This window comes from Lytechinus pictus, unplaced genomic scaffold, assembly GCF_037042905.1.
Source record: "Lytechinus pictus isolate F3 Inbred unplaced genomic scaffold, Lp3.0 scaffold_20, whole genome shotgun sequence".
NCBI classification, from domain to species: Eukaryota; Metazoa; Echinodermata; class Echinoidea; order Temnopleuroida; family Toxopneustidae; genus Lytechinus; species Lytechinus pictus.
In genome coordinates, this window is record NW_026974141.1 from 14,442,999 (window position 1) to 14,469,894 (window position 26,896).

General features: G+C 39.5%; 1 protein-coding gene across 2 annotated transcripts; it reads left to right on the forward strand.

Moving 5' to 3' along the window:
* Nucleotides 1-3,131: 3,131 nt before the first annotated feature.
* On the forward strand, nt 3,132-26,896 carry LOC129282930 (DEP domain-containing protein 7-like). Of its 2 annotated transcripts, XM_064114788.1 has the most exons (10): nt 3,132-3,249; nt 8,391-8,602; nt 9,866-9,963; nt 10,649-10,759; nt 12,083-12,178; nt 14,704-14,909; nt 16,227-16,428; nt 18,378-18,747; nt 21,730-21,931; nt 23,580-26,896. In XM_064114788.1, exons 1-10 carry the CDS (start codon nt 3,165-3,167, stop codon nt 23,768-23,770), a joined length of 1,773 nt encoding a protein of 590 aa, XP_063970858.1. In that variant the 5' UTR covers nt 3,132-3,164; the 3' UTR covers nt 23,771-26,896. The 2 variants fall into 2 exon arrangements, with proteins under 2 accessions (XP_063970858.1, XP_063970859.1); XM_064114789.1 differs by lacking the exons at nt 21,730-21,931; nt 23,580-26,896 and adding an exon at nt 21,200-21,334.

Below are 26,896 nucleotides of genomic sequence, written 5' to 3' on the forward strand. Positions count from 1 at the left end.
CAGGGATCCGCCCCGGTATTCTGATGGGGGAGGGGGGGGGGGGTGGCAACAAAACCTAAAAAGGTTACGACGTTGTACTTTTAACTGACGTCGGTAATCACGACGTCAAACTCCCCTTTTTTTCTTTCTTGTTCATGTTTCTTACTCTTTTGTATTTACTTGATAATTCTTTTTGGGGGGTGGACACTTTCGTACTTTACGATCTCAAAGGCTACGCCCCGGATTTTATCTATGTGTAATCTACTATATCGTTTTACTTGAATTTTGTTTCCCCCAAGCAGAATTCAGTGTTTATTAACAAAATACTTGTGTATACTGCCACTAATAAATAACTTCACAACATAAAAAAGACGTGAAAAGTTCGCGAAAAAAAGAATAGACAATCACATCATACAGTCATACGCTTTTCTTTCCCCATCAATACATTTAAAGAAATTTGATTAAGTGACAAGTAGAGGAGACATTGCTTGATTACGTTTATGGCGCCTGTCAGTGGGTGGAGTTTCGATGCTTTCGTCAGTAACTGTTGAACCAACATCATGGTTTAAATCTTAAACTTAATCATGAATTTATAAAAAGGAAGCCAGATTGTTTTCACAGTTTAAAAGCAAGTTTGAAGTGTCAATAAAGGCTCAGCTTTGACGAACATTGGAAGATAATTCTCTTGTTCAAATCGGACAAAAATTATATGACAGTCAATATTTTCATTTCTTCGGTTGATTGATTGACTATTGATTGGCGTCCTCTCTCGGTAATATTATTATTATATCAAAAATCATGTCCATCTAACAATACTCAAATTCATTGAAGTGGATTTCCAGTCATTCTTCCGAGCAGCTCTTTTCGGATGACCTAATACCGGTTCCATGACATTTTCTCCGGCGACAATTGCTCCGATGGAAAATCTGCACGTTATTAAGCCAAACATAAAACCCCACCTCCAAAACTATATAAACCCTTATCCTAATTAATTTTTACAGCATTCTGAACCAAAATTATATTACAATTCTAACTCTAATCTTATATGCTTTCTGATATATTAAGGCCGGAGCAATTGTCGCAGGAGCAAATGTCGTGTCACCCCTAAGGTTATTCCTCATTGTTTGTACCGTGAATGCTTTCATTTTATTTCAAAAGAACTCAATTACAAAACCCGGTATTTGGACTTCCTCTTTAAAACGCCATATCCATCGCTTCATACGTTGCACTTTTCCTGATCTCGCTTGATTTATTTCGAATGACAGTTTGGATAATTCATGAATTAATTTATAGAATATTGACGTCAATCAGAAAACAGATGTGCTCGATCAAATTTTGCTTCTCCCGTATTGAAGCTACAGTCAAAAAGTGCGGTCACACCTCATGGAAAAGGATTCCAAACCGCCCGATGGAAATAACGTAATAGCTTTGATCGGTTTCGTGGAGTCGGTTTCGTTGGTGTGACTGTAACCGAAACCGACCGATGATATGTCATTCGAAATAATGTGTTAGCTTTGATCGGTCTGGAGTCGGTTTCGTTTATGTGACTGTAACCGAAACCGATTCCAAACCGGTCGAAGATACTAGTATGCCATTGGAAATAACGTAATAGCTTTGATCGGTCTGGAATCGCTTTCATTGGTGTGACTATATACATGATGTATGCGCAAAAGTCATCTGCTTTCGAAGATTTTTTTTTTTATAATAAATCATATTTGCCAAGATTTGTTTAACTGGCGATATTCCATTGGGAAAGAATGTCGTGCACGAATAAGCTGTCACAGTGGTTTGTCAGATATATTGTCAGATTGTGTAAAAAAAAAGATAACAAATGTTTTCGCAAAACGGTATATGCTTTTTTTTTAAATCTCTCTTCCCTTTTTTTCTATCTTTTCGTTATTTTTTCATTTCATTTCCTTTTCTTCTTTTCCCTTCATTTTTATGTTCTAAGCTTTTCTCAGATGCTGGTATTATACTAGACTTGTTTCAGAAACTTGTTGATTGAAGTTTTGAAGTAATGTGTCTGGAGTGCAGGCGGGATGGGCGGAAGGGGGGGGGGGGGTGGGAGGGAGGGGGGATGGATCGACACTGGGGCGTACGGCCAGGATTTATCAGAAGGGGGGGGGGACACTTTTCTTGAAAAAAAAGAATCACCACTGGCTTTCATATAGTAATTTTTGACAGGCAAGTAAGCAAAAAAAAAATAAATAAACAAAGGTATACAGGAAGATAGGTGGAGAAGGAGTGTTATCTCCCCGGGATCTGCGTCTTGGAGGGGTAGCCTTGAGAACCGAGTTTGAATAGAGCAACCTTTAACAGAAGAAAGGGCCCTCCGAAAATATATAAGGGCAATTTGTCTTCAGAAAGAAGAAATTAAGGGTCATGAGTTACGGCAAATAAAGGGAAATTTGCCCCGTAAACTTGGATGCCGCCCCGCCCACACCCTCTCTCTACTTCTCTATTTCTTCTTTATTCATTCGCCCACTTTATTTTCTATTGCTAAGCAATTAATTCTTTTCATTATTTTTTTCCTCTTTATCTTTCTCACTCCTTTTTTTTCGATATTAATTCCTTGTAATGCCCGCATTTATAGCTACAAGGGTTTTTATTTTCTTTCCTCAATTTTTCTGTGTCTATTTTTTTGCTGTTGGATGCACTCACGAAAATGTTTTTTAATGTGACGTTGTTAATTAATGTTCAATACAAATGTGAAAGAAGAAATAAGTGACCATGAACCATATACCCTGTAGGCCCTATGCCCAAAAGTGACACTTGAGGCGCTTGATCTGATCATTATACAAATTCTTGGATATGATATATCTCAATCAACAAAAAGACCTAATGCAAGGGCGATCGCGAACATTCATCACCCCTCTGCCTATCCTACAATCATTCCCATCTCAGGGTCCATTCTCTTTTTTCTTGTCAAAGCCCCCCACCCCCCCCCCCCCCCCCCCCCCCTCTCCAGCATCAACCACCACTGTACGGTTCTGACATGACATGTCTGAATCAGGGTCAACAACTCTACACTGTGCACTTTGCAATTTGCTTTCAGCGAGAAGGGAGAATGGTGTCCTATCTCGGGAGCAGTATGAACGTGTAAGCCCGTGGTGTACACAACCCGGAACCGATAAATAATAGGCAACGCACCATTTCCCATTCAAACCATATCTGGGAAATTCAAAATGGCAACTTTGACAGGGTTTCAAATGCTAACAGAACCAGCCGGTAATAATATGCATGTTCGTGGGGGAGAACAGCCCGTTTCAAGTGAGTCAAACAATGATGTTGTTTCCGTTCATAATTATTACGTGAAAGAAAAAAAAGTTTTTATTTTGTCTAGTTTTAAGTGGGTTTGCGTTGGAAGACAGTACCGCCGCATCGCACCGCTCCGCCAGCTCTGGCCTGGCCCCGGACTGCCACCCGGCGCGGCGGGATCTCGGCCGGCCGGTCTAGATCTAGCCAGGCGGCTTCTAGAGTCTTGGAGAGTAAAAATCATTTACTAACGTAAGGTCACTCTCATGAAGCCAGGCCTTCTATCCCATAGACCCACACAATGGAAGCCAAAACCTGAAACTTTCACCCCCGAGATTTCTACTTTCCTTCTAAAAGATCTAGTAGTAGGGTGTCTGAAGCCAAACTGAAAAGTGTCACTGTCAGCATAAGAGAGGCTGATTTAGGGGAAAATGTGGCACATTTTTTTCGGGAAGTTCAGGCTACTAGAAAAATGTGATCTGAATTGATTATTAACTTGTGTTTGGGATGTATGGAAAGAGAAAATTCAGGGGCTTCTTTTGACAGTAAGGACAAGTTTATATGATCATTTTAAATAAGGATTTAGAGATAAATTGCAAACCCTTATTTGTGTGTGTGTTGAGATTGCCATTTCCCCATGCGTTTTCTATGGGAAAATGAAATTTCTGTTTTGCACAATTTTTTTCACTTTGTCACAATTTTTCATTGTGATCTGGTTTCCAAATCTTTATAAAAATCATACCATCAGAAAGAGCATAAAAAATCCTATTGGACTCTTTATGGACAAGTTTTTGGCATTAATAATAAATTTATAACAGCTCTCGGAAGCTAAAAATTTGGATTTGTGTGTGTCCATTTCTTAACTACACAGTCTATGGCAGAGAAATGCTGAAAATTGACCTAATTTCATTCTTCTTTTTTGCAGCCAATAATCAGATTTTTTTCAAAAATGTTACATTTCTGTCAGTCTGAAGGTCATTTCTCTTCAAATTCACAAAGAAAATGTGATGTTTTCTTGAAATAAGAAAAATAATATTTTTCTCCAGACACCCTAGATCATCTAGCCTAGGGCTAGGCTAGCTCTGACTCTCTGACTCTGAGTCTAACCCAGGCCCAGGGAACTCCCGCCCGCGCAGCGGGCGGGAGCCCAGGAGCTTACCGTGTATTTTACCATACTCACGGGACTAGGGTGATTTATGGTCTAAATATTTCTCCAAATGAATTGTGAAAACAGAAATTATGCACTTACCACGATTAGGCCTTATAGCCTATATCGATCAGTAGAGGCGCACGGCCAATATGGGAGACTCTCTCCAATAGGGGAGATAATCTCCCACATTGGAGACTTGCATTGCAAAAGGACAAAAGAAACAACACCAACAAAAGCATGATTTTTTCCACCCAAAATTTTGTCTCACTGAGGTCAGAAGCCCATTTGTTTTGTGTGTGATTGACAACAAAAATCCTTATCAAAACAAAAGTAGACGGTGAATATTTAAAGTAGACGGTGAAAAGGGGTAATTTTTCATGAGGAATCTGCTTATCACATTTTTATTTGCCGCCAAGGTAATCCTTTTGCAGCAAATGTAAACAAAGGAAATTGGACTCCAAAACTGGAGACTGTCTCTAAAATTGGATACCCAAATTCTTTACAAAAGTCTCTGATATTGGAGATAATCTCCCACATTGGAGACAGTCTCCAATATTGGCCGTGCGCCTCTACTGTCGATGAAGGTCTAACGAGTGGCAGTTTCCTGACATCTGGGCCCAAACTGGAACCTCAAAAAAACGAAAAGTTCTCTCCTTTTACCCCCGTCTCGATCGGCCATTTTGTTACAATTCATAACAAAAATGGCCGATCGAGACGGGGGTAGAAGGAGATAACTTTTCGTTTTTTGAGGTTCCAGTCTGTGCCCAGATGTCAGGAAACTGCCACTCGTTAGACCTTCATCCATATAATTGTGGTAAGTGCATAATTTCTGTTTTCACAATTTATTTGGAGAAATATTTAGACCATAATTCACCCTAGTCCCGTGAGTATGGTAAAATACACGGTAAGCTCCTGGGCTCCGGCCCGCTGCGCGGGCCGGAGCTCCCTGGGTTAGGCTAGACCAAAAGCTTCGGTCTCTGTTATGTTGGTTGTTCAGCTGAACTCCGTTGGCTTCACTCACCAAATACAGAGACCGAAGTTCTAGCGCGATCTGTACAGGGGACTCAATGGCCATATGTTTATGTACTTAAGATCGGATAAAACGGGGAAGTGAATTTGCGCGACAGCCGAGGTAAGTCACTGTTTTTGTTCCTTTTAACTTGATTTTTCTCTGTTTTTTGGCAATTAATGCCAAGAGGGAATATTAATTTGCATTTTGGTCGCGTTAATTTTCAAAAATTTTATTCATTAAAGACAAAAATTGAAGAGCCCCGACGGGGGGATTTTGCATTGCAAGTCCCCTAATGGTGGCTGCACGCTAGCGAGCCGTCTGTGTACGAGGAGAAATTTAAAAAAAAAAAAAGTTAAAAAACTCCTCGAAACAGACGGCTGCCAGCTGTCTAGGGTTAGGCTAGCTCTAAATCATGTATGATGGGGGGACCTAAAGCTACGCACTTTGTTTTCAAACGATAAAAACTATGCCAATTTCGGCGCTAGTGTAGTTTCGCACCTCCCCGTTTAATGGTTTTCAAACATGTACAATCTCACCCTAAATAATTCACAACCTAAAATACTTGCATCTGAGCCTCCAAAGTCCAGTAGAAGTTGAATATTTGCCGTTTTGACACTTTTTTACAAAGTTTTACACCTATTTCGGAATCACTCGGTCGCTTGAAGCTCAGCGCTGCACATAAGCAGTCGGTACGCGTACAGTACGTACCACCTAGTGAAGTGCAAGAAGAGCGAGTTTTTCTATGGTATCTTCAAAAAGATTTTTTTCCCCTCTTTCAGCTTGCACCAAGTATTACGGTAGTGGTTGTGCAGAGTGGTTGATGTTTGTTGTAATTGTGTGAAGGTGTGTGTGGGGTGTGCGTGTGTGTGCTTGTTTGAATGAAATAAGAAATGTGAAAAATGTGAATACACGTAGATTTAGCGATGAAATAAATAATAATGTAGAGCCTTGTTTTGAACTCTTGGTCAGAGAACTTTCCTTCAGTTTACAATTGTATGCTATGTTGATTTCATGCTAGTAGATTACATTTTTCAATTTTTCTACATTATTATTTCTTATTTCATCGCTAAATCTACGTGTATTCACATTTTTCACATTTCTTATTTCATTCAAAAAATCACACACACGCACACCCCACATACATACCTTCACACAACAAACATCAACCACTCTGCACAACCACTACCGTAATACTTGGTGCAAGCTGAAAGAGGGGAAAAAAATCTTTTTGAAGATACCATAGAAAAACTCGCTCTTCTTGCACTTCACTAGGTGGTACGTACTGTACGCGTACCGACTGCTTATGTGCAGCGCTGAGCTTGATCAAGCGACCGAGTGATTCCAAAATAGGTGTAAAACTTTGTAAAAAAGTGTCAAAACTGCAAATATTCAACTTCTACTGGACTTTGGAGGCTCAGATGCAAGTATTTTAGGTTGTGAATTATTTAGGGTGAGATTGTACATGTTTGAAAACCATTAAACGGGGAGGTGCGAAACTACACTAGCGCCGCAATTTCAATATTTGAACAAATTATCTTTCACCAATTTGTGGCATATATTCTAAAGATCATTAACCATGAAGAAAATAACGCAAAACTCACGTAATACGAAAATCCCGCCGTGTTATCCGAACCTCTATTGATTTCGCCGCCCGATGTAGAAGGGGTCCTAAAGCTACGCACTCGATTTATCATGCAAAAAAATAGTATTTCCTGTGCCTCAATTTCTAAAATATGTTCACATTATTATAGGATATATGAAATTAAAGTGAATATAACTCCGAAATTCCAAACAGTTGTTGGTTTTACTCTGCATTTAGAGATTTATTGCAGCCTCTGTTGAAAAAAAATGAATAGGAATTGTTCGTCACTCTGCAGTCACAGTTCCACATACAGAGTGCGCATTTGCCATTGAAAACTGCATGCGCGATGAGTGGTGCGTAGCTTTAGGACCCGCGTAGCTTTAGGACCCCCTACCATACATGGGATAAAACTTCATTTCCGACATTTCTACGCTCTCGTTGTTATTTTTAAAACAAGAATTCATCAAAAAAATGAAAAAATATTGTGAAAAGACGGAAGAGACTTGCCGATGTTTACGCCGCCATCTTGTTTCTTATTGTACTTCCCCAATGTTACGCGACGCTCGCAATTAAGTGAACTTAATTTGGCCGACAAATCTGACTTTATTGTGGTATCCCTATTAAAATCTTGACTTGAAATGTATCATTATGTTCCAACAGAACCTGTCCTTCAATCAACATCGCGCATTGCATGTTCAGAAATCAATGCGCACAAGAGCCGCTGAATTGCACCCTCACCATATGCGATATGCAACCCAGAAGTTGCACCGGCCATTTGCAGATTACGAATCAAGACTTGAAACCTCTGCTCTAGAAATTTAATCAGTCAATACCTACATGTATGCCTTTTTTCTACTTTTTCAATTTCATGTAGATGGGAACCTTGCCAATAAGCCAATTCACGGTTACATGTACATGTACATGTAGCTCATGATCAACTTTTCTCAAATAACCTTTGCGATTTTTCATTAAGATGAGCACTAACATTTTCAAATGAAGCTTTCCTGCCACAGTTTTTAAATTCAAAGAACTGGAGACACTGTATAGACCAGGTGATCAGAATAGTAAATCAGGGGTCAGGTTTGGAAATCTGTTTGTTTTATTGTCTGCTTTTTGCACATTTTACCATTGTTTGGGCTTCTGTCAAATACAGTGATTATGTAGACTTGGTTTACTCTTCAATTTTGATGTGATGAAACAAATATTTCAAAAGGAATACATACACTGCACATGTAAATAATCTTATCACAAATGCCTATGTCAGTGAATTTAAAAACCACTGCCATGGTTTATCGTAAATGACGTTTTACTGCTCGTGCGCAGTTAACGACTGAACGAGCTTATAATTAGCTTATTTGACCTAGCTTTCATTTTGAAATTATTTATATTTTGATTTTCCTCCATATACATAGCTCCAGGTCCATTCCGAGCCACTAAAATGTGGAATGCTATAGTTGATCATCTTAAGACTGCTGTGGATATCCGAACCAGGAAGCACATGATGAGGTCATACGAGGATTGCTTCCTGGGTTCAGATGCAGTAGATGTTATCTGTGGCTACATGGAGAGGGAAAATTCTGAGGTCAAAGATGTCACAAGAGAGAAAATAGCAAAGTTATGTCAGGTATGTTTTTATCTCCTTCATCTTGCCAATTAGTAATCAAAATTACAACAGCAAATGCCAGGTGGGGGATTTTTATTGTTTTGATAATGTAATGTACATGTATGCATTGGTTTCAATGATTGCAATACAATGTGTTCAAGAGCATGAAAGAGCCGTGGTGTAGTGGTTCTGACTCTCGCCTTGTAAACAGGGTCGTGTGTTAGAATCCCACCTCGGTCTAACGTCCTTTGGCAAGGCGTTCATCCAGAATGTGCCACTCTCGACCAAGGTGCTAAATGGGTTCCCGGTAGGATGTGAAATCCATTGTACCTTGTCCGGTACTGTGTACGCCCCAACGGTGATTGACTGGAATATTCCCCAGGGAGTGGAGGATGTGCATACATTGTGACTGGGATATTATGCGCTTAGTCACGTCATCTGATGTATTAAGCGCTATATATAAACAAAAAATTATTGTTATTACAATTAAACTAAAGTGACAGTAAGCAATCTTTGAGTGTAACTATAGTCTATACTCAAATCTACACTCAGTGCCAGAATAACAGAGTCCACAAATTAGAACAATATGAGAACAGTGGATTCACTGGACCATTTCCTTTGTTGTGGCTCCAGTTTAAATAGATTGTAATCTACACGTATGCTCAAAGACTGGAGCTCGTATTCTCAAGTCAGGTTTAACTTAGACCATGGTCTAACTCTGTGCTAAAATTATGGGAAGCCATAAGTGTCAAAATTTTTATTAAGTTGCATGTTTCTTATGTTTACTGTACTCTTTCCTGATTCATCGATGGTGAAGACAATCATCTATATAAAATACTTCTTAGACATTTATGAATGATTTGGGAGCCAATGAGCTGAAATATGATATTTCTACCGTTAGTGATTCATGTAACAATTGGCTATCCATGCTTAAACCACAACTTTAAACCTGAGTTTAAGTTAAACCCGAATTAAGAATACGGGCCTGGGTTTTTAAATCATGGTAATCAATTGTAAATGATCAGAAAATAAAATAACAATCGGAAAAAAAGGCAACAACTTACAAGATCAGGACTGAGTTTCAGCCAGAAGGAGAGATAAAAAAATAAGTGCAAGGGACCAAGAAGATACCCATAGCACACATGAGATTACCCCATAAAATGACATGAACTAAAGTTTAGGTTGTTTGACTAAAAATGTACATGTACAATTAAAATTTAGCTCCCGAAAAATATTAATTTCAAGTAAAAAAATATTGTCTCTGCCTGTATTGTTTTCTTGCAGTATTTCCTAGATCAGAACATTATTGAGGATGCACAGGCTTGTGGCAATGTTGGACACAGGAGGGCGGTCTTCATGGATAACAACTCACATTATTACAGGTAAAGGATTTATGTATGTATTTGAACTCTAAAAGCAGGGCGCCACTTTTCGTACAACCTCATGTTCATATCCTTTACAAATGGGAGCACTACTCGCCGAAGCATGAACATTTTTTTTTATTCTTTGGCGTCATTTTAAAGCTGGATCCATGGGCTATCCATTCATTTAAACCTTCCCCCCAAACCATATACATTTTATTTGTTATTTGGCAGCCATTTTAAGAAAAAAAAAGCTAGTTGAAATATTGCAACTCTAATCCCTCAGCCCTTAGTTTGATATATTCTATTGCTGGAATCAGGCAAAAAATAACGTTTTATTTTTGGGGGCTACATTTTTTCTCAACCTGCTGGCTATATCTGCAACATTGGAGAAGCTTTAAGATTGTAGTGCATGGGAAGTTAATAGGGCTCTTTGGGGCATTTTGGGGGCGATTTTCAGAAGTCTGCTGGGCAAACCCTTCACTCGAGTTAAGGGGCTGAATGTGCAGCCTACTGAAGGCTCTCTCGCTCAGTATTGGAACAGCAAGTTTTGTATGTGCTAGTCTTTGCGTGGAGGCATACTTGTTGATCAAAGTTCCAATCAGGGTCTGTGCCTGCAGACTAGATTTTCACCCAGAGGCCTGTGATTTTTTTTTCCCTGGTTGTAATGTAGCAAAATCAAACACACTTCCTCTCTTTATCTCAGGTTTACAAGTAGAGAGAGCAGTGACGAGTCAACGAGTGAAGAGCAGACGCCATCATCACATAGAGAATCCAGCGACCTTTCACCTAGTAATAAATCAAAGGCATGCAAGAGGTAAGAGAAGGAATGAGGTATGGAGAGCCATGGAATAGTTTCTGTGCTATCACATCACAATATGCTCCACATTTTTTTGATGACTGCTACACTGAATTTCTTATGTGTAGCTATTGTTTTACATAGGATTGCACAGGACATTTGCTAGAGCTCCTGTGAGTACTTAGCTGACCAGGGGCCCGTTTCATAAAGAGTTACAACTGTTGTAACTTTGCCATTATGGCAACTACCATGGCAACCTTGATTCTGATTGGCTGCTGAGCCCTGTTACCATGGTAGTTGCCATAATGGCAAAGTTACAACAGTTGCAAGTCCTTTATGAAACGGGACCCGGGTTTGCTAGTTAAATTGTCAGTGAACAGAGGGCACCAGGCCCCACCAGGATGTAGCTAGGAATTCCAGTGGGTGATGCAAAATTGTACTTTTACTTTTCTGTAAATTATGTACCCATTTTGTATTTGTAGTATTAAAGTTAAGATCTCTTTGTTTACATTTATATTTGTAGTTTTATTGTCTCACCTGCATAGCAGAGTGAGACTATAGGCGCCGCTTTTCCGACGGCGGCGGCGGCGTCAACACCAAATCTTAACCGAAGGTTAAGTTTTTGAAATGACAGCATAACTTAGAAAGTATATGGACCTAGTTCATGAAACTTGGCCATAAGGTTAATCAAGTATTACTGAACATCCTGCCTGAGTTTCATGTCACATGACCAAGGTCAAAGGTCATTTAGGGTCAATGAACTTAGACCATGTTGGGGGAGTCAACTTCAAAATCTTAACCTAAGGTTAAGTTTTTGAAATGTCAACATAACATGGATCTGAATCATGAAACTTGGACATAAGAGAAATCAAGTATCACTGAACATCCTGTGCGAGTTTCAGGTCACATGATCAAAGTCAAAGGTCATTGAACTTTGGCCATTTTAGAGGTAATTATTAGATTGCTGTCATAACTTTCAAAGTTTATAGATATAGTGTATAAAATGTGGATATAGGGGTAATCAAGTATCACTGACAAGTTTTAGGTCACATGATCAAGGTCAAATGTCAATGAACGTAGTATTGTATCATATGAATGGTGTTTTTTTTAATAATTATTTTATAGTAGTTTTCAAAGTCAGCACTGCTGCTATATTGAATCGCATGATGCAGGTGAGACCGCCAGAAGCATTCCACTTGTATATATATATATCTCTAAAGGAACTGTTGCTGGGCTAGCACCATGAGCGTCTTTGGACATCACCTTATTATATTATTATTAACACAGTTGAAGGCTCTTCTCTAATAACTAGAAATAATATTATAATGATTAAATACCTAGGAGATCAAGTATAGATGTTTTGCAGCAGCCGTTCGACAGGAAGAGGAGGATACGTCATAGCTTAGGCAAGGGGAAACAAGTCAAGTTTGATCGCAGGTACGTTGTGGGGGGGGGGGGGAATCGTGGTCTAGTGGTTATGACTCTCTTTATTATTATTTTGTTTTGGCGTCACCTGTGCCTGGGAGGCGAAAAGCGAACTGAATCACTATGACCTGCAGGTCTCTCCTCCCTATATAACTGATTGGGGGGAGTGCAGGTGGACCACTACACCGGGGTTTCCCCCTGCTCTTCTACGAATAGTGCAGTGGGTTCTTAACGTGCAAAGGTGGTGACTCTCCTCTACACGGGGTCTCCATTTAACATCCTATCCGAGGGATGAGTGTTTTCCATTGTAACATAGCCTGCATCTATGAAACATGGGAGAGACGTTTACACACAACGCACTGGCTTCAGTCATCCACCCGGGGTGGACTCGAGTCCATGATCTTTGGTTTGACGGGCATATGCGTTACCGACTGAGGGACGTGGGTTTGATTCCCAGCCTTGGCGTGATTTCCTTCAGCAAGAAATTTACCCACATTGTGCTGTACTCAACCCAGGTGAGGTGAATGGGTACCCGGCAGGAAGAAATTCCTCAAATGCCAGAGCTGCGCCTGTAGGCAGCACGGCTATAGCCTGGGTAATAAGAACATTAACATTATAATGCGCAGTTGAGTATATATACAGTACATATAGAAATTACGCAATATAAATGTACAATTATTATTATGAAATAAAACATTTCAATTATTTTGATTTAGGTTTTTAGGAAAAGTAAAATACAGGTTAACTTTCATATTGACCTTCCATACGTATATGTGCCCAAGAGAGAACAATTTTAACCCTAAAAGAGCTTGGTTATTTGGACCCATCTCACGCCCCCCTAAGATCTCGGCCTTCGATCGCGCGAGCGCCACAAAAATTTGCACGGTGGTAGTGTGCGATAAAATCTATAAGACTGTATGGTTAAATTTTTGTAAATAAGATTTTTATTTAATGAATTAATTATTCTAATTTATGCATGAAATAAATTACTTGCTCTAATTAACTATCATACGGCCCCAAAACTGCTAATTTGTTTTCACAGACTCTTTGTAAGATCCCTATCAAATACATTTTTTTAAAAATTTGGCATCGCAAACTTTTTCTTATGTATTTTATTGGTTTTTTAATTTCTTATGTATTTCTCTGTTTTTCGACTTCTTGTTTTTTATTGTTTTTTCGATGGAAATTTTTACAGACCTGATTCTGATCATAAACAAGACAAAATCAATTAAGTTTAATCAGTAAAAGTAAAAATAATGATACATTTATGAATTATAGCTAAATACACAATTTGCATTGGATTTGTACATCAATTCACGTTTTTGAGCAGTTTTGGCTCTGACATGCACTTATAAAATGTTGCGTAATTTGGTAATCGCATACCTGGGCATCGCAAATTTGGTCTTAAAAGTTGTGCGAGATTTGAAAGTAAAAAGTCAGCTAGCGCCGCGGTTAAAAATTTTCGTGAGGCAGATTTATCGCGAAAAATGTAGAGGGGGCGGATTCCACCCCCGGGCCTTTTAGGGTTAAAGGCCAGCGCACACTACATGTATGCGATTAGATAGGACACGATATTTGTAATAAATCGCATTTTGTAACAAATATGAAAGTTCCAAGAAGTAAAGGTATTTTATTTGAAGTTCAGCCAAATGTTAAGAATAACAAAATCATAATTTTACTATACCTGTGGTCAGAGTAATGTCCAAATCTGATCGGTTTCAGGGCTCCGATGATAACGTCTTTACGATTTGAATTCAATATGCTTGTAATCCTACCAGGAGGCTCAAACATGAATGAATTTTGATTTGATTTTAATAGTCCTTACCACTATTCTGAACTCTGATTGCTATTAAAGATTTTATTGGTTAGAACGTTCATATCAAATGTTATTACAAATTGAAATTTGGATCACAACGGATCGCATTGGGTGCGCTGGGCTTAAGACCAGGGGCCCGTAATGCAAAGCTTAGCAATCATCTTAGAATAATTTTTAACGATTGACTGCATTGACTACAATGTGCGATCAGTCGTTACAATCAATAATAATATAGGATTTGTATAGTGTACATATCCACCTTGCTAGGTGCTCAAGGCGCTCCTATATTACCCCGGCTAAGCTAGTCTACCGACTCTGGTGCGCACAGCCTTTTGAGGAATTAACCATTTACCTCACCTGGGTCAAGTGCAGCACAGTGTGGATAAATTTCTTGCTGAAGGAAAACATACAATTAATCGCTAACTTTTGAGTTCAGTACCAAGATTACTGACCTCTCAATCATTCTGAATTTGGAGGAAAGAATATGATTTTTTTGACATTCTGAGCTCTTTTATCCATATATGACTTTCCTACTTTTCTTGATAACTTTTCTGCTCAATCCTATAGAAAATGCTGTTTCTTTCTATATTTTGAGAAAAATCATCCCTATCTATTTCCAATTAATTGGGCTAGAAGATCTGATATTTGTATTCTTTTTATACAGCTCCAATATCTTACTATTCTTCTTCCCCCCATATTTCCATTTCTGTTTGACATTCAGGGCATCCTTAGCAGAAGGGCGCTCCTCTAACATGAAGGGGATCCAGAACCCTGCCTTCGAAGGCCCCCATTCCGACGCCCTCACAACCATCGTCACGCCAACCCGTCAGCCACTAGCAACCCTCAACCACCGGGACCAAGCTGCGACCCCGGGATCAAAGAGATTTGGTAGAGAGAGTAGGAGGGAGAGGAGACTTTCCAAACAAGGTAAGGGAAATGAGAATGAAATCATTTGAAGCAGGGAAAGAATTACATCGGGCTTTGGGACGATTTTACCCCAAGAGTTCTTACAAAGAGTTACAATTGATCCAATTAATCACAACTATGGACGGCCAGCAACATCAACATCTAAAATACATGCTTCTTCAAAATATTTTCTAGTTTTGAGGTACATGTTTATTCACACACTAACTGTTTTCTTGAAAATTCAGTATGCTTTTCTTTGTTTTCATAGGACATTGTGCAAATTTCCTAAAGAAAAAAAATATGACATTGATGGATTTCCATATACTTGAGTAAGATCAGATCAATCATAACTCTTTGTAAGATGGGGCCCTGGACAATACGAAGAAAGGAAATCCCCACTCACTGCAATGTTGAAGCTTATTCAATGCCTATTTAGGCAGTTGGTTTTGTAAAAAAAAAAAAATCCTACCTTGACCAAGTTGTCTTGAGTGGAAATGTTAAAAAAAATCAAACAATAAGGTTGTTGAAAGTTTGAGAACAATTGGAGAAACGATAAGAAAGTTATGAGCATTGGAATGTTGAGAACGCCAATATATTTTGTTTTCCTTCTCTTCCCCTCTCCATCTCCAACTCCACCTCATCTTCTTTGGGCCTTTTGTTTTCTTCTCCCTCCCTTTCCTTCTCCTCACCTCCCTACCTCCCATTATTTCTCCTTCACATTTTCCATATCTTCACCCTCTGTCTGTTCTCATCTTCACACCTCCATCTCATCTTATCTGGTCTCTTCTCTTCATTCTTTCCTCTCTCTCCCTTCCTTCTCCTTCACACATCCATCTATTTCTCCTCCTTTTCTGTCTCCTTCCTCTCCTCCTCCTCCTCTTCACCTCAACATCATCCCTCCTGAGTTTTTTTCTATTAACCCCTCTCCTCCCTTCCCTCTCCCCACCTCTATTTCTTCTGTCTATCTTTATCATCCTCTTCCTCTTCATCGTCTTTGGTTTTCTTCTCTTCCGTCTCTTTCCTTTCCTTCATCTTTCCCCTCTATTCCTCCCCTCTCTCCTTTTCCTTCTTTTCATCTATCTCTTCTTTCTCTCTCCATCTTCCGCTTGCCCCTGCTTTTCTCTCTTCTCGTTTTTCTTGCTCTCTTCCTTCTTCTCCTCCACCTCCTCGTCTTCCTCTCCCTCCTCCTACTCCTCCTCTTGTTTTTCCTTCCCCTTCTCTTTATCCTCCTCTTTCTTTTCCTCATCCTCCCACTCCCCTATCCCTCCTCTTCTTCTCTCTCCCCCTCATCCACCTATTAAACCATCACATTTTCATCATTTGATTCTTCTCCTGTAGTGATCAGTGACATCTGGAAGGAGGTCATCATCCAGAGGATCTTACATCTGGTAGAGCTCCCCCATCTGGATAATCTGCTTGCCTGTGCAGCCAGCTACCATTACGAGTCTGCAGAGCATGTAGAAAAGTCTATGCCAAACCTAGATACACCAGCCAGGAGGATGTCCAGTAGAAGGACTTGCCAGAGGCCTGATATCAATAAGTAATTTTTTCTTGTGACAATTTTTATATGACTATATTTGTATGTTGCCTTCTGTGCCTACTTACTATTCATATTTTTCTAATATCTTGGGCTATTGATTATCGATTTTGATAATATTTATCTACAGGCAATTTTGCCTGAGTTAGTTCTATTTGGACCTCATACCTGGTGGGTGTTTCACAAAGATTTAAGTACCGGTATGACTTAAGTTGTACTTAAATGCCGATGCGTACATGATATGCAACGCGCGATCTTATTGATCAATACGTGGTAGTGCGCGTCCTCATGACAGACACAATCTGACCAATAAGGTCAGATTGTGTCAAACCTTTCATACCGTATGCAACTCGGTATTTAAGTGCAACTCTAAGTCATACTTAAATCTTTGTGAGACTCCCCCCAGTTTTGCATAATCTGGTCTAAAAATTGTAGCAAGTTTGGCTAATATTCGACTTTTGGAAACTTAGTGAGACTTAAACTTATTGTGAAAGACTTTCTGAGCCCCGTAACTTAAAGCGACCTTCCGTTGACAAATCATGGGGAAATCAAGGCTAATCTCCGAACAGAGAAGGGATTCAAGCCTTTCACTTGGCTGCATGCCTGGGGGTGTTATGTAATAGACGGCGGCATGTCTGGGAGGTCTAATATAAGATGCAATAGTTAGTAGACTAACCAACCTGAAGTAAGCTGAGTGTTTTCACTTTGAAACATGTAACTTCACAGAAGTTATTTAATTTTGTTTAGCAATCAAGAGACCTGCTAAGAGTCTAGGAATGTGGATTGTTGGAAACTAGAACTGCGACGACCCGTAGTAAATAATGGCTTTTAGGAGCAGTGAACGTGAACGACGTAGCAGTCCTCTGATCGTTCGAGTCAACGTCGTCGTCTGCCCTTGTTCACTACAGATGCGAATACTTTAGATTTCACTCGACTTGTACGTGTACGTACGTCCACTTGAAACAGCGCGATAACCAGCGGGTCATGACACGCTGCCCGACCCGGAAGGTCTGGCGCACCATCGCCTGGCGACCCGGTCGGGTGATGCGAAGGTGCAACTTGTGCACATGTGCCCTTTCACTTGCTTTGATTCCTTTTTACGCGAGTTGGGATATATATCGATGTATATTTTCGAGATCAGAAAGCAATTTCAAATATGATAAACATAATGCATCGTACAACTTACATTAATTTTGTGAAAAGTCACTGAAAACTGTGTTTTAAAAGGGAAAGGTTGATCTTCATGCTGGGCTTGAACGGTTAAAATGACGTCACTCACGTGCACGTCGTCTATGATTTAGGAGAACTGCAAAATGGATGTGGCAAGGTTCTCGATTTTGATAGTGGACGTGTGTGAAGACCTGAGGCATATGGCACGCCAAAAAATGACGTCATTTCGTACACGTCCACTATGTGGACGTACATTTCTAAAAGTGCTCAATAACGATCACGAGTTCGGTCAAATTTGTGCTGTCCAAACTTTTATCGCATTAGTCCGACCGGCTCTCATGACGGACGGATGATATTATGCAAGTCAATTGGCCTTTTGCAAATTACGTATTGATTCAATTTCCCCATGATTTGTCAATGGCAAGCCGCTTTAAATCTTAGTAATTAATTCTGGGCCTATATTTTGTTTACAATTAATCATACACATTAATCAATGCAATCAAATGTACATGTAGAAATCAGGTTCACAAACAGTCGCTAAGGTTAACATTATGGGCCTGGTGGGTGTTTCATAAACTCTTTGTAAATTACGAGTGACCTTACAAACGACTGGTGATCCTATCTTAGGAACTAAATCAACACCTATGCAAATCTAGTGTATATCCTTTACCACGAGAAAGGATCACCAGTCGTTCAAAAATTCGCCCGTAACTAACAGCTTTATGAAACACCCAATTTGTCTCCAATTATTTTGAATGATTTTATTCTTTGTAACTTCACAGGATTGACCCTTGGCTCAGAACTGCCATGCACTGTCTAGACGTCCATCCAGAGGGCGCTAACGTGAAACGCGACTTCACCTCCAGCCGTCCGCACGCACCGGGGATGCTGCACGCCCGCAAGCTCCTCCTCTACAAAGCCATTGTCAAACTGTACACCGAAAGCCGTAAAGAACCGCTCATAACCCCTCTACTGATGGATATAGTTACAATGATTCTTGGTGCGCTCGGAGGCGGGAAGGGATCCCGGGCCATTGAACTTACTCAACTATGCCTCCTTTTGTTGCCGGGGGCAACCCGACTCCGATTGAGGGCGCTACTAAGGTTCATGGGGGAAGCTGGGAAGAAGACATCGGTCAAGCTGACCTACCAGGTAAAGTTTGATTCATAAAACTGTAGTTGAATTTCTAAATTGACACCTTTAGCCTGTGCTGAATGGGTGATTTTAATTTGGTGTTCAGTGTTGGTGCTGAGAGTGTGATAAAGCTGCTGAACTGAGCGCCAACAGCAAGCTGGGTTCAGAAGAACGATACCGATCGCATTATCGATAGCTCATGAGAGTCACAAGTCTGTGCTGCACTGCTGATCATATCAACTTTTACGCGAGAAAACCTCGACAATGAAACGGAAGAAATTATAGTTAAATCTCATCGTAAGGAATGCAAAGACTAAAATCATGGCAAGAATCTTAAAGTTCATTCAAATGTATAAAAGCTTGAATGATTTGCACTCATCTCAACTGTAAAAGGTCATTCTATAAGAATGTTTCATCCTGTTTGCTACCTGTTAGTGAGCTTCTGACCACCAACACCAATACTGAAGTTAAGTTAAAATCAAGATTTTCTCAATCTGTAGGGCTTGGTGTTGGTGAATTGGAAAATTACACATAGATTGTCAATAAAAATGTCAACACCTGCTGTGAGTGTTCAACAGAAGACATTCATAGGGACAGTGATTTTCCGTTTCTGAAAATTGCCTTTTCCGTTTCAGAAAATATTAAATTCTGTTTCAGCATGTCTGAAAACCGAAATTCTGTTTCCCCATAGACTTTGTGTACATGAAAAAGTGACAATTCCGCTTACATAGAAAATCAATACGCAATTAGTAGCGATGTCAAAATGCGGTGGTCAAATTTTGTATCTGCCACTGTACTCGCTTTAAAATCAATTTTCATCAAAGAGATTTGAGTACAACAACTATTTTAAGAAAACATGAATACATCCTCACCTTTCACATTATTAGCATTATTTTTATATGGTTAAATGAGATTTTATCGCTGATTTGGGGACTTTTTGGACCTCGTTTTGACCAGTCGACGACTTTCGCCTACCCGCATTTTGGATTTGTTGAATACCGCAATCATTATATTATGACCGAACGCAGAGGCAGCAACACACGGCCGTGTTTCTGCCTTTTTGCGGACGTGAGTCACTAGTTTTGATGTGATGGAGGGGCTCGAGTGCAGTTATGATGTGTGGATTGTCATGATTGTTGTAGGGAAGTGAGATCGTGTGTTTTCCAGTTAATATTCGCATTTTGTTGAGGATTTGGGAGTACAGTCCGACCTCTCTTATCCGGACACGTTGGGACCAGCACCAATCCGGATAAGGGATTTATCCGGATCTGGGAGACCCAATATTAAATACACGCAGCTGCCTCCGCAATAGAAGCTGCACGTAGTCTATTTAGTGGGCATACACAGACAGTATTCACTGCAGTGTCAGTGCAAATTATAGGCGGTATTTTTACGGAAATAAAATCGATTGGTGGCCAAAACTGTTGGATAATTTACCTGCTCAAAAGATTGAGGTATAAATCGAGCATACTTCGAAAGAAAGAGAATGAATGACTCGATGAAACTAAGTTTTACAATAAGATCATCGCAGCTTCGCAATGTCAGCCATTGTTACACTGACTGTAGGCTTAAACATGATAGATGGCGCTGTCCGTATTGAGGCCTAGCGTTAGCTAGTGAGGCATGTGTTGTTTTTCCCGGGAAACAAAAAGAGAACGTGATGAAATGTTTACATTGCGCCCCATTTTCCTGGAAAATTATCCTGCCTAAGTTCTTTCGGTGATTTGGGTGAGATATTTTAATGAAAAATAATGTTGTTTTAGGTAGACTATATTGAAAAATATATGTAATCAAAGGGAGTTTGCCTATAGGATTGAGTTAAGATTGCCATCTCAATTTACTCACGTACTAAATCTCGGCAAATGTGCGTCCGGATAATAGAGAGATCCGGATAAGGGGAGGCCGGATAAGAGAGGTCGGACTGTAATTTCTGTTGCTATACTGTGCATTTTGAGAAAAAATTTGTTTTTCATGATTTTCCGTTTGAAAAGCCACTTTCTCTTTCAAAAGGCCGATTCCATGAATTCCGTCTGTTTTCCGCGATTGCGGAAAATCACTGTCTCTACATTCAACACCAGCACTCAACGAGAACTGCTGGAAATATGCCTTATTTTCCGAGATGAATCCCAATACCAGCCAAGTAGTGTTTTATTTCTTCAAAGTATGAAAATGACTAAAGAATTGATTGAACATTGTCAATTCAGGAGCTAAAGTAGAATAAGATTACCCTTATAGAAGATCTATACCTCATTCTCTCACATGGCAGGGCGACAATCATACCAACGTCTGTAACATTCCTCCGAGTCCCATCTTATCAGGCCCTCTACTGTCAGCGTTAACTTGTAACTCATTCTCTCTCTGGTTGACAATCATACCAACGTCTGTAACACACTTCAGAGGGCCATCATATCAAGCCCTCTACTGTCAGCTTTAACTAATAACTTTAATACAATGTTTCATTATCTCTCAGGTCGACAATCATACCAACGTCTGTAACACTCTTCAGAGGGCCATCATATCAAGCCCTCTACTGTCAGCTTTAACTAATAACTTTAATACAATGTTTCATTATCTCTCTGGGTGACAATCATACCAACGTCTGTAACACTCTTCAGAGGGCCATCATATCAAGCCCTCTACTGTCAGCTTTAACTAATAACTTTAATACAATGTTTCATTATCTCTCAGGTTGACAATCATACCAACGTCTGTAACACTCTATCAAGCCCTCTACTGTCAGCTTTAACTAATAACTTTATTACAATGTTTCATTCTCTCTCAGGTCGACAATCATACCAACGTCTGTAACACTCTTCAGAGGGCCATCATATCAAGCCCTCTACTGTCAGGTTTAACTAATAACTTTATTTCAATGTTTCATTATCTCTCAGGTTGACAATCATACCAACGTCTGTAACACTGTTCAGAGGGCCATCATATCAAGCCCTCTACTGTCAGCTTTAACTAATAACTTTATTACAATGTTTTATTATCTCTCAGGTCGACAATCATACCAACGTCTGTAACACTCTCCAGAGGGCCATCATATCAAGCCCTCTACTGTCAGCCATCCAAGCCAAGAACCTAGTCTCTTTCTTCCTGGATGCTCAGAATAAAATCTTCAAGATTCCCGAGGCAGTTCTTCAAGTAGTAACGACGAGGATAGGGCAAGCTAAACAGGGTGAACAGGACCTTTGTAGAGGTATGTACGCTTTCTCATTGTACTGGTTGCTATGGCAATTAACTGTTCAACCAATCAGAAACAAGGTCTCCGTCTAAGGGTGTGTTCAATGTCGGTTTCCAAATTTAAACGGAAACATGAATCATGTTTGAAAACTTGATTACAAAACGGTGTATAATGAGAAACATAGGGTGTGTTCAATATCCTCCATTTTTGGTGGTGAAAGTAAACGTCTTTCAAATCATGATTCAGAGGAAAATTTAAATGTAAAAAAAGATGCATTTGTAAATGCAATCTACATTGAACACGACTGAGTTTTGAAACATCTTTAAATTTGCACCTGCAGTGGAAGCCTAAACAAGCAGGTGCCAGAATTGGCTTTTCTTGTGATGGGCCAAATTGCACTGAAGCTGCACTAACGAAAGTTAAAGATGATCGACATGAATACTAAAGCTTTATATTTTTCACACTGAACAGTGCACTGCTGATCGTGTTTGTATTGATTTGTTCCATGTTTTGTAATCTCGTTTTCAATTATCGTGATTGTGTTGATTTGTTCCATGTCTTGTAATTTCGTTTTCAATTTCATGTTGCTGTTTAAATTTGAAAATCGACATTGAACACACCCTAAGTTACCATCAAAGACAAATTTGATGACACTGGTAAAATTAGACAGCTAGGCTCAAACTTCTATGGTGACAGAACCTGAAATATGAAGAGCTCCATCTTTTGGCAAAATATATACAGTGGATGTATGTAAAACAAAATCTGTATAAATTATTATGTTTTTCTACACCCTACTTTCATGAATCAATGATGAGGTTTTGGATCTACATGTAAGTTTCTCTCAATTTTCTGCTTTTATCAAACTCTATCAGGTTAGTTTTCTACATTAACAATCAAATTTATTGTTGTTTTATTCAGTTCTATACATTAAAAAAATGATGTTATCTTGTATTTCTAGGGAACATTTCAAGAAACAAATAGCCACTGATTTACACTGACTTGTTTTTAGCTACTGAAATACTTGCATCCGATTGGCTCAGTGCACATTGGTCAGTAAAGATTACTGACAAATTGCTTCATGCAATGCTTCTGGGAGGTTATTAAAATTATATCTGGGGATGCCTTGGTCTAGTGGTTTTATGACTCTTGTCTTTCAGTCAGAAGGATGTGGGTTCAAATCCCAGCCATGGCATGTTTACTTTCAGCAAGAAATTCACCCTCATTGTGCTGAACGGGTACCCGGCAGGATTAATTCCTTGGTGCACTGAGCGCTGGAAACAGCTAGCTCGAGCTACAACCGGGGTAATAGTAATACTGCTCCTCAGAATAGATAATAATAATAATAGCTGTATTTGTAAAGCGCCTTTTGCCTGAGGATAAAAAGCGCTGCTATTATTACCTCGGCTTTAGCTCGAGCTACCATCACTCAGTGCATGCAAGGAATTAATCCTGCCGGGTACCCATTCACCTCACCTGGGTTGAGTGCAGCACAGTGCGGATAAATTTCTTGCTGAAGGAAAACACGCCATGGTTAGGATTCGAACCCACGACCCTCTGTTTGAAAGGCAAGAGTCAGAAACACTAGACCACGACGCGCCCGCTATTTATAGATAGATGGCATTAGAAATTATACCTATTATTATTATTATTTATCCATTTGCAGTGGTCTTCTGCCAGACGGTCACAACTGAACAGTTTGAGGTTCAAAGCTACACCAATGAAGCCCTCAAGAACCTCATGAATAGCATCATTGATGACACCAAGCTGTCGCTGAAGGAGAAGAAACAGAAGCTGAAGCACCTCCAGAAAACCCATGCAGAGGTCTACAACAGACACTTTGCCGATATGCTCTAGTATATATTCCATGCTATTCCTGTTAACCAGTTGGATACCTAGTTTTGTGATGTCCATAGGCTTTGTACAGGGATCACCCGCTTCCAGTAGGCAATGGGTTAACCTGTAGACTACTGAATACTCTGAGTCTCATGGGCTTTGTACGGGGAAAATCCGGTTTCAGAAGGCAACGTGTTAACCTGTTGAATACCGAATTCTGCTATTCCCATAGGCTTTGTACAGGGATCACCCGCTTTCAGTAGGTAACAGGGTAAGATGAAATTATGCCCTTCTGAAAAAGAAAATCTATTCATGTGCACAAATGCATAGAGAGCACAGAAACATTTCTCAGTGACTGGAATATGTTTAATCTTTATTTTAAGATTTATTCCAAACAGAACTACATTCCTCAGCTAATATTTTACTTCTCATTTCCTTGTTTTTGCTTTTCTTGTTTTTTTTTATTCTGTGAAAACTGCCATTCAGCTTATTTTGAAATTTTACATTGGAGGGTTTTTTTTTTTCATCATTTTAGTTTCTATTCAAACATTCCACTGCCAAAGTTTTAATTTGGTTACTTCTTACAGGAAAGGAGCATAATTGACAATTTCTTCGAAAGAATAGCAATTCCGGGCACAAATGCATGCTCTAACTGCGCATTTTAATGTCAAGCAATGATAAAGTGTTACAATACTGTATTATAATAGAATGGAAATAATCTGTTGGTATTTTACATATATATATTGTGTATCAGTGCCTGATAGATAGGCAGATTATTATAAAAACCACTGTACGTAAACATTCCTGAACCCAAACCGCAATCACTGCCAAATTATTGAACATTCCGGGAGATATATTTGCCCCTGTAACATAAACCTTAGTGATCAATCATAGGGCTACGATCGGATGCATTGGTGATTGTGTATGATCAATTGTAAAATTAGACCCATTGTGGAAGCGTCGTGGTGTAGCGGTTCTGACTCTCGCCTTGTAATCAGAGGGTCGTGTGTTCGAATCCCACCATGGCCTAGCGTCCTTTGGCAAGGGGTCAATCCACAAGTTGCCACTCTCCACCCAGGTGTTAAATGGGTACCCGGTAGGATGCGAAAGCCTATGCAGTATGCCTAGCAATTGAGTCTTAGAACTCTTGTTGGAATGCTCCCCAGGGAGTGGAGAAGGTGCATACATTGTATGCGGGCATGCGAGGATCCGATGACCGGGGTAATAATATATCTGTAAAGCGCTTAGAGACGTCGTTCCGATGTGTTAAGCGCTATATAAATGCGGAATATTATTATTATTATTATTGTCAATCGCTAAGCCTTATGTGAAAGGGCTCTTGTTTGAATCCCTTTGTAGTAGGTATCGGCAGACTCCCCCTTTTCCATGAATCCATGGTGTATATTTACCTTTACATTCTATAGAATTTAGTGGTAGAACAGTAGTCATACAGTTGTTTTCTTCTGTAAAATATTAGGGGCAAAGATTAGAATGATTTCTTTAAATCTGTCCTGAAATAGATCCAAATGTCACTTTGCAGATGCGCTCAAAGACATTTTTTATATTGTTTTATTTAACATTGCAGTCACACCTGTCGATTAAGGCCACATAGATTAAGTGACCACTGGATTCAGGTGGTCTTTAAAGGTCAAGTCCACCCTAGAAAAATGTTGATTAGAATCAATAGACAAATATCATACAAGCGTAATGCTACAATGTGTTAATTTCATCGAAATCGGATGTAAAATAAGAAAGCTATGACATTTCAAAGTTTCACTTTGATATTTTCAACAAAACATGTATATGCACAACTCAGTGACATGCAAATGAGAGAGTCGATTTCATGTCCTTCACTCACTATTTCTTTTGTTTTTTGTTTGAGTTTTAGAATATTTCAATTTTTGCAGATTGGACACTAATGACCAACTAATGACTGAACTAGGAAATGTTAAAATAATGGCAATTCCACATGTTCACGAAGGAATAACTTTGTTTCACAAGACGATGAAGAGAAAATGAGAATATTTAATATTTTAAAATACACCCAAAAAAAAGTGATGTCATTAGCCCTCTCATTTGCATTCCGACCAGGATGTACATATATCATTGAAATTAAGTGAAAAATTGAAATTTTTTGTAACTCTCTTATTTTACATCCGATTTTGATGAAATTTTCAGTGTTATGCTTGTTGGATTTTTCTCTTTTTATTTAAATAATTTTTTTTTTTTTGGGGGGGATGGACTTGCCCTTTAAAGACGGGTATATAGCACATCTGTCTTTCAAGTGGGAGAGAGTTTTGGTGGCCCTTTAAGACAGGTTTTTACTACAGACTGTATTTTATTCTGGATGAGAGCAGTGATACTGCCAAACTTGGTATACATGCTTGATACATGCTTGGAGCGTCGTGGCCCAGTGGATTAGCCTCCGGACTTTGAAACAGAGGGTCGTGGGTTCAAATCCCAGCCATGGCGTAATTTCCTTCAGCAAAGAATTCATCCACAGTGTGCTGCACTCGACCCAGGTGAGGTAAATGGGTACTGGCAGGAAGTAATTCCTCAAAAAAGCTGTGTGCACCTGAATAGGTAGCCTAGCTTAGCCGGGCAATAATAGCAGGGCCCGCTGGGAGAACAGCTTTCGGAACTGAAGTGGCTACCCTGGGTAAATATACCGTTATTATTATTATATGTACGATGTACCAGCTTTCATGGTGTATTAACCAACCATTGATGTCCCTTTTCATTCCATTTCATAAACTATTTGTGTATTTGTGTACTTAACTCCCCCTCGTCTGTGTACATGCAAAGTAAAGTTATCTGCGTACACACAGACAAGTGTTAACCCTCAATCTCCCGGGGTATTTTGATTCTTGTCATTCCGGGGGGGGGGGGGGGGGGGCCATTATGGCCCCCCCTTAAGATCTCGGCCGCTGATCGCTCGAGCGACGCAAAAATTTGCACGCTGGTTGTGTGCGATGTAATCTACAAGGCTGTATGGTAACATTTTCCAAAATAATGAGATTTTATTTTATATGAATTAATTATGCTAATTTATGCATAAATCATACTTTTTGCTCTAATTCACTAAATAAAGCTCCTAGAATGCTAATTTTTGGTTAAAATATTCTTTGTAGCATTCTTAACAATCGC